The sequence below is a fragment of the Bombus impatiens genome, unplaced genomic scaffold, assembly GCF_000188095.3.
Source record: "Bombus impatiens unplaced genomic scaffold, BIMP_2.2 scf_0132, whole genome shotgun sequence".
Lineage (NCBI taxonomy): Eukaryota > Metazoa > Arthropoda > Insecta > Hymenoptera > Apidae > Bombus > Bombus impatiens.
In genome coordinates, this window is record NT_176551.1 from 26955 (window position 1) to 35508 (window position 8554).

General features: G+C 39.4%; 1 protein-coding gene across 1 annotated transcript in view; it reads left to right on the top strand.

Annotated features, from left to right (window-relative positions):
• LOC100748158 (coiled-coil domain-containing protein AGAP005037) overlaps positions 1-8554 on the top strand; it is a 31357-nt gene that overhangs the window by 10542 nt on the left and 12261 nt on the right. The window contains exons 4-8 of the mRNA XM_024365219.2: positions 922-1093; positions 1793-1948; positions 4996-5141; positions 6060-6113; positions 6453-6521. Of these exons, the coding sequence (XP_024220987.1) occupies positions 922-1093; positions 1793-1948; positions 4996-5141; positions 6060-6113; positions 6453-6521 (597 nt within the window). The remainder of the gene's footprint in view (positions 1-921; positions 1094-1792; positions 1949-4995; positions 5142-6059; positions 6114-6452; positions 6522-8554) is intronic.

Consider the following 8554-nt stretch of genomic DNA (forward strand, 5'->3'; position numbering starts at 1 on the left):
CCGCGCCTGAGCTGTCGGTCGGACGTGCGTTTGCTGTTGAACCGCTAGCGGTCGGTAAAGTGTTAACATTATACTTTTACGCGTCTGCCAATATGCTGATCATACCGAAACTGAAATTACCGAGTAATACCAGCCAATAGACAACCGCATAGACAATTTTAAATAATATTAATTATACTACTAGACGAGCCATTAAAAAACACGCAGAAACAACAAAAAGAAATAAAGTATAGGAAATAGCTGCAACAGTGATAAAGCTACTTTTCTTTGAAATTAAAAACTTCACACTAAATTCACTCGATTTCAGATCGTTGAAGGTTGATAGGTTTTTGCATAACATTGCCCAATTGACTCTGAAGATTTTGACTATTTTGGAGGCGGTTTGGTCGTAACGGAATGGCTTCGAAAGAGAGTGAAAGAGAAAGAAAGAAAGAGAGAGAGAGAGGCCTGAGATTGGCATTTTTGAGATTCGGTCGAACGAGACGCGACCCCTTGGAACACTCTCAAAGTATCTTGCAATGTATACGTAACCTTCCCCATGTGTGGTATACAGTATCTAAAGTAGAGCATCGCCGTCAACCCCATGATATCGTGTCCGATCCTATTATCACCAATAAAAATTCGTAGAACTCTTTGACATCCCATAAGAAGCACGTTCGAAGTCTGCATAGTCTGGATCAAGGTATAGCGAAATCATCAGATTACTTCACGATGCTGCTATACCTTGTACCTGGATAGTCCATTTTCTCTCTTGACCCCATCGATACCGATAATAATCTTCGTTCTCGAATCGCGATACCCATAAATGCAATTTAAAATTTTCTCCACCCGCTAAACTACGAATTTATTAAAATAATTTTCGATTGCATAGGCGGATCGTTTACCCTCTACGTGGTTGTACTAATCCTTGCGATTCTACAGATCGATTGCACGGGGAAAGCGGTTATATGAGCAGTCCAGAAAGAGGCGGAGGAGTTGGCTCTGGAACTGGCAGATATCCACCTGGTCCTTACAGCGCTGGCAGCAGCTACGAGGACCCGTACTATTCGCAGTATTCGGGAACAGTGACACCGGTCATCGACGAGGAAGCCAGGTAACCGGAGTTCCACGGACCACCGCTTCGGTCGTTTCATGTTGATTTTCTCATACTCTCTCGCTAATTTCTCAATATTTATACAGAATCTTCTCATATGTATACGTATAAAATAGACTGCGGTGGAAAGTATCCATTCGACTTTGCAACAGTATTTTACAAGAGTTACAAAGCTTACGGAGAGCGTAATATTATTTTAGCCTTGTGACGAATAATATTAAAATTATCAATTGAAAACGGGAACGAAGAAGAGTAGTTGCAAGCTGAACTGAGCCTTTTCCAAAATTTTGTCAAGCTGCTCTACAGCAGCATGCTACTTGAACAAGGTATAAAGGTAGTTACTTTGAACGTGTTCTATAAAAAAAAAAAAGAAAACCTCTTCTATTTGTCTTCATAATAATTATTAAAAACTCGTTGATAATTCGTGAAAGTAAAAATTGAGAAACTATTAGGCATCGGTTATTTTAGACCACCTTATGTTTCAATCGTAATCGTTCGTTTTTGCTACTTTCGTTCCTTTAACTTCCTCCGAAGCCCGGTCTATCTGACAAAAAAAAAAAAAAAAGAAAAAGAAAGAACCACAAAAAGCGCGTGCGACGAGATACATCGTATCAACGACGTAAAGCAAAAGTTGGTCGTGGCGATCTCGAATTCGACTTTCGTGGATGGCTGATAGCGCGGATACGTATATCTCTGTTGTGGGTGGTGCAGCGATACGGAGCTGTTGGAGGAATCGTACAGCCTTTACGGTGTGAAACCGCCAGGCCGTCCGCCATCCGGTCCTCCGCGATCCCCGTTTCCTCCAGGGGCACCGCCACCTTTGCCATCCGGTGGCCAGAGCTACGACGCTACTCGGTACTCAGCTACCTTCTCTAGTTTTCGATAGAACCGCGACCTCAGACCTCGAAATTCTCTGTAAATGGAGATGCTGAGTCTGACCGTGACCGGTTGTCTCTACTTAAGCTATATATCGTCTGGTCAGAATATACGAATGCGCTTGCGAACGCGTCGCACAGTGGCACAAATTTTACCGATACACAAAATAAAGATCGTCGTTTCGAATCACTTCGACAGAAATTATCAGCTTGGTCCAATTGTATTCTGGTAAATCGTAATCGTTATATTGGCTTGGCAACTAAGTGATTGCGGATTTTGTCATTAGGTGGTATTGACAAAATCCGCAATCACTTAGTTGCCAGTCCAATATTATTGTACGTGTCGTCACATCGTAATAAACTGCGACGAGTAATGAGACGAACTGAACGTAGATCTCATAGATCATTTAAGCGTTAAATATTCACCATGTGTTAGAAAATTTCTGTATTTTCGTCGCTGCATTCGCTTTCTCGTCGTTCTATGTTTCGTTGATCATCCGGTAATTGTCCATCGTTCAATTTGGCCACTGTGCGTCGCTCTTGTCGTGATGGTCAGCCATAGATACGACGACTACCGTTCCCAGGGGAGAGGAAGCAATCGATATGGTAGGTGCCTTGACAAATTTATCACGGCAGAACGGAGGATCGCGAGAGAGTAACGACTAGGGAAAGTGAAAAGCGCGCTGGCTTCCCTCTAGGCTCCCTTAGCCGAGTTATTTATACTCGTTCGTCGTTGCTATTGGCGCCTGGTGGATAATATTCCACGATATATCAGCCGTTTCGAGTTCATCGATCGGTATTCCCGTCGATTCCATTGACCTGAGGAAACCTCGCCTCGAAATCCACGTATAATACCTCCGTTCACGGCTATTGAAAAACTCGCACTCTGCCCAGGAATGGTCGTCGTTCGTTCAATGCATGTGTTAGTATGCGTCGAGGCATGCATGGAGAACGATAAGTTATGTTCCATATAGAAACGCAAAATTCGATACGGTCCTGCGTTTCTCATAATGCTCGAGTTTATCAGGTACACGCATATGGCGGCGCATTTTCGCCCAAGTTTCTGGACTGATGTTATTTACACAAATATTAATATTTATTATTAATATTAATATTTATTATTATTAGATTATCTGGCAAGTTCCTAGAAATTAGAAAGAGGCAATAGATGCGAAACATTTTTATATTATATTTTATTGCACGTATTAATATACTGCACGTAATGTAAAATCGATCATACGATGTAAATTGTAGGATAAAAATAGTAATGGATCAAAATAATATAAAAGAAAAAACGTTGTGCATCTATTGTTTCCTTGTGAAACGAAACTTTTCGGACGACCTAATAATATTTAGCAAATATTTTCGATTCTAAACTGTTGCTCTTACGAGATGCTGACTTATATATCCTGTTGCTTATTTTACGAGGATATAAACCGGACAATAGCGTTTAACAGGGTACTCCAAGTGTAAAACGCTAAGCTCTTTTAGGTCAGGCAATTTTTGTACAAAATTTGCTGTAACACTTTTTACAGTCAAACTTTCAGACTGTATTTATACATATTTTGCTAAAATCTATCTAGTTTTTTTGCCGCGAAAAAAGATCAAAATCGGTGGTATTACATGCCCACATACACATTGTCATCGTGGTCCATAATCCCAACCGTTTTACTATAGTTTGAACAAAAGAAAAATCTCGATAATTAGAAAAATGGCTGCACTATGAAGTTCCATCATTTGATTTTCGGAAGCTTAAGGAAACAGAAGAAAGAAAGGTATTGAATTCGTCCTAGTTCAGGCCACAACGACGCACACATGCATCGAAAGTGCACAGAAAATTTGAAGCCACGTTACGAAACATAGATCGGAGAAAAACGTATTTGAAATTTCTTGTTACCAATAACAATCGTTCGTATAAAAGCTTCTCGAACAGTATACGTATAACTTCGTTAGTTGTAGGAGTTCAGACATAGACTTTCCCATACATACATTTCTGAAATTATATTCTTTGAGAAAATGCAAAAAGAAAGCGATCCTTCTTAACTTCAATTAATTGCACATATACTTACGAAAGGTTTATATTGCTGAATTATAAGTAACACGATATTTAAATCAGCTCCACCTGCAACATAATAAGAATAATCGTGTCACGTACTCGATAAAATTTCGAAAATTTGTCGATAACCGTGCGTCGAATAAGAAAATTATACTTAGCTGGGAAGCTTTTCTGTTAGACACAAGTCAGCTATCGGTCCAGCAACTGTTCGAATGCGCCGTGTATTCCGCCGTGTCCGATCGAAAGGACGAGAATTTCGAGAAAATTGGCATCCCTTTCGTCCGGAAAACGGCTCTGCGCTGAAAATACGGATCGGTGGAATGTAGCATGCCGACTAGCGGTCGTAGAGAGAATGTGTATCTGAGCGCTTTTGTGTATAGCCTTCTGGTGACGTAGGCTTTAGAAAGATCGCGAGTTATGCGGAACGAACCTTGCACGCGATTCTCATTATCGTCAGTTGATATTTTATTATATCTAAGCGTACGTGCATCCTGTGGAACGCTTCTTTGGAAGATACTAAGCCCGATTAGATTTAGATTTTGTCTCATCCCATTCTCAGTTTCTGCAACATGCAGAAACCGGAACCACCCCACGGACAGCACACGATGTCTCAAAGACGTATGTACATTTCACGTCCGTTTCAAGCTCCACCATTCTACGACTTGATCGGAACGTTTTAATTTTTACAATGCGGCATTCGACTGTAATCAAACTACGCACAGCCTATGTATCTATGCGTTCTTTAAATTTCCCAATGCGTTACAAAAGACCAGGAATTATTTTATAATAATGTTGCTATTACCACTGAACTGCCCTGAATCTGCAACGCAGAACGTTCAAACTGCATCTTCGCTACACGTTTCCAGGACATTAATCGTACGTCTTTACGACATCCATAAACAGACTGTGTGCTGTCCGGGCCGTGGTAACAAACGCGCCGGTTAACCGAAATTTGCTCGTTCCTTGTCTAGGATAAGGGTAGAACACATGGAGAGACAGCTGGCGAACCTGACAGGTCTAGTGCAGAAGGCTCTGACCCACGCACCTCACACGAGTCCATCGCCTCGTGATTATCTACAAGTTCCAGCTGGACGCGATCCTTACGCGAGAGGACCAGGTACGTTATCTGTCCGCTTTCTCAAATTCTCTATTCACACTAACTGCAACATGTGCGTAATCTTTTGATCGTTAGACGCGCCACACCCGGTTTCTCTGTTGTCTGCGAAAGAAACTTTCGTCCCTTGGTTTCGCGTAGATTTTTCTTTTCATCGGTCCACCTCTTCCCATCATCATCTTCTGGCCAATTTATTTTCACAGTCTCTTGCGTTCACGCCATCCGACTCGCCTCGACGAGAATAATTCGTCTCGTCGAAACGAACGGATTCGCATTTCTTTTCCATTCGATCTTTCGTCGCACTTAGACACATTAGAAGCATTAGCTCGTTACGTTCAACGGATTTATTCTGCGACGCTTTACCGCCTATCCCGTTCTCTCTGCGTGAATGTTCGTCCGCCCCTTAGCTTTCTTCGTTTACGTCGTTCCTACGATCGTTCGCGTTTTCTCTCTCGATTTTCCTTCTTTAGATACCACAGAGTTTAAACGATACCGATTCCATTCGATTCGGAGGCAGCAGAACAGACGCCCGTGACTGTCTGCCAGGCTGCACCTTCGTTAGATCTAACAATACGTTTTTGCGCCACGGTTTATGCAGTGACAGCGGTACGACGCGGTTCTTCCAAGTAATTCCACGACTGACTTCTCAGTCCTATTATTTTTCCAAATTCCACGAATATAATTTCAATCTCATGTACATGCCAGGTGTGTTTTATTAATGTAAAATTAATTCTTCAAATATTCGTTGATGGACGTCCTCTCCTTCTAACGATAAAACCATGTAATTAAAAAATTGTGTTATAATAAAATAAAATTAATTCTAACGCGACGTTACCGCTGCCACGTGTTGTAACGCGGTGTTTAAGTTTCCTGAACCCTGCTGTACAACTGCTTTGTTATTCCGACTGACGCACACACCAGGCGCCGGGGACGAGTTCGACAAACACTCTAGTTCCAGCTCTGCCTCATTGCCAGGTGTGTCTTCTTCATCTTCTTCTATCTTCTATTTTTCCGTCGAATCACTGTAACCGCTGTAATACATAGTTTATATATATATATATGTACTTATTCATACATTATATCATTATTGTTACTCATATATACTTATATTATTATTCTTAACATTATTTTTCTTCTACTACTTCTTATTCTTATTCTTATTATTATCATTACTATTGTTATTATTATTATCGTTATTATTATTGAAATTACTATTATATACTATATTACTCTATTACTACTTATATACATTTTATAATAGTGCCCTACGTTTAACCAATGTGATTAAAACGGTTCTCCTTTGTAAAATTCAAGTGTCTCAACCTGCCGTTACAGATGACTCGTACTTAAGGACTGACGTAAAACCACCAAAGTTAGGCAAAGGTGCGGTTCACAAAGTATACACGTTTCTCCTGTTTATCCATGCAACAAAAGCATTGTCGCCTTATTCTTTTTTTTGCCACTAAATCGTAACACATAGCAGCGATTCGTGCACTGCACGCGCTTTCTCCATCTTTCTCTCTTTCTCTCTCTCTCTGTCTTTTTCGCGCGAGCGCCTACTTTCACCCTCAGCTTCTTTCTGACGTTTCTTTTGCATCGTTCAAGCATAATACGCGGCGCATCCTCCGAAGGCACTTGGCACCAACCTCCTTACTTTCGTCGTTATCGGTTTCTATAGAATCGACCGCGTCTAGAAAATCCTTAAACCGTTTCGATAAATACGTTTCGACATTTGTCCCGTTCGCTTGCAATCGGTTCTATTGGTTGACAATTAAGTGACTGTGGATTTTATCATTAGCTAGTATTGACAAAATCTGCAATCACTTCGTTGCCGACCCAAGAGCAACTATAAGCAAACTGCGGATTTTTATGCATTTATGGTACACTTATTTTCGATTTTACTCTGCTTTCTCCTTTCTTCGCGTTCTTCCTTACCTTCCTTTTTTTGTATATACACTACCGTGTATTAGTATTTGGACTTTGCACACTTGAGCTACAATACGATCAGAATATTCACAGTTTTATTATATTTCCAATGCTATGGAACATAATGAAGATACGCAACGTAGAAGAATACTTCTATAATGTTTATTGTTTGCTTCTTAACCGTAAGTGGAATCGACAGTTTTATCCAAGTGAAATCGAAACAAGGAATACGCATCTATTAGATTGCGCATTCGCCTGTAATAAATAGTCGGTATTACAGAGACCTATATAACCATTTTTCGTTAAAATCTTGGCGTAGCAATCAAAATGTTTCCACTTGTACGTCTCAGACGATATGTCGTTGCCTGAGATAAGATCAGAGACGAAAATTGAGTAAAATTGTTGAGTAAAACATATTTATGTATACGTTTCCTTCACGTTCTATCTCTTGTACCAAAGGATTTATCTGTTAAATAAATAAATAAATATTTGAAAGTGCAAAGATACATAGAATCCATATAACGTGAAAAATGTATATCTATAAAATATCAAAAGTATAGTAACTGTTACAATGTTTGGTAGGTAATTCTTACTTAGATTCACTTAAATTCCATTTTCTTTTTTAATTTAATTTTAGCGTGAAAAAATATTAATTCGCATAAATATCCGTAGTGTGCTATAACAAATTTTGCTCAGGTAACCATTTTTCTTTTCTTTTTTTTTTAACTCTCCGTATATGTGTCTGGTGATATCTCAGTATATAGCGTCAGATATATTTTTTTCTCTTATTTTCGTCGGTGGGATTTATGTGTTTCACTTTATGCCAGATGAAGGCTACAGACTTTTAAATTACAAGATCTCTTTCAGAATTCTGCTTAGAAATTGGAAACACGCAAGTGCTTTTCACTGAAAATTAACGTTGACTTTGTTTCGGCTTACATCGAGACGTGGGTCGAGATAGACCCAGGCACGGTTGACTGCGTGGGGGTAGCCGCGTATACACAACGTCTCATTTTAATGGATCCACTCAAATGTCTTTCTAAACTGTACGCTATCCGAAAGAAGACGTTTCAAATAAAATTCGTTCTTTCAACAAATTCTGATCTCTAGGAAATCTCAAAGTGACGTTTGCTTCCTCAAACGGAACTATACATTTTTTTCATACACCGTTCGATATCTAGTTTTTAATTCTCCTGGAAAATGAAGGTATTAAAAGTGCTTAGTATAAAAGACATTTCAAAGTTAATTTCATCGAATCGAGTATAGGAAAAGTACGAAAAAAGCATAAATATAAAAGCACGGTATTATCTTTGCTCGTCTTTCGTAGAAAGTTTCAGTTTTGTAAGATCAAAGCTAAAATATCACAAATAATTTAAATTCCACCTCGATGCTTTTTCCCCTAGAGATTTAAAATTGCATCGTACGTTGTACAAAAAGAATGTATATTTCCATCAAAAAAAAAAAAAAAAAAAAAAAAAAGCCGAGCATTG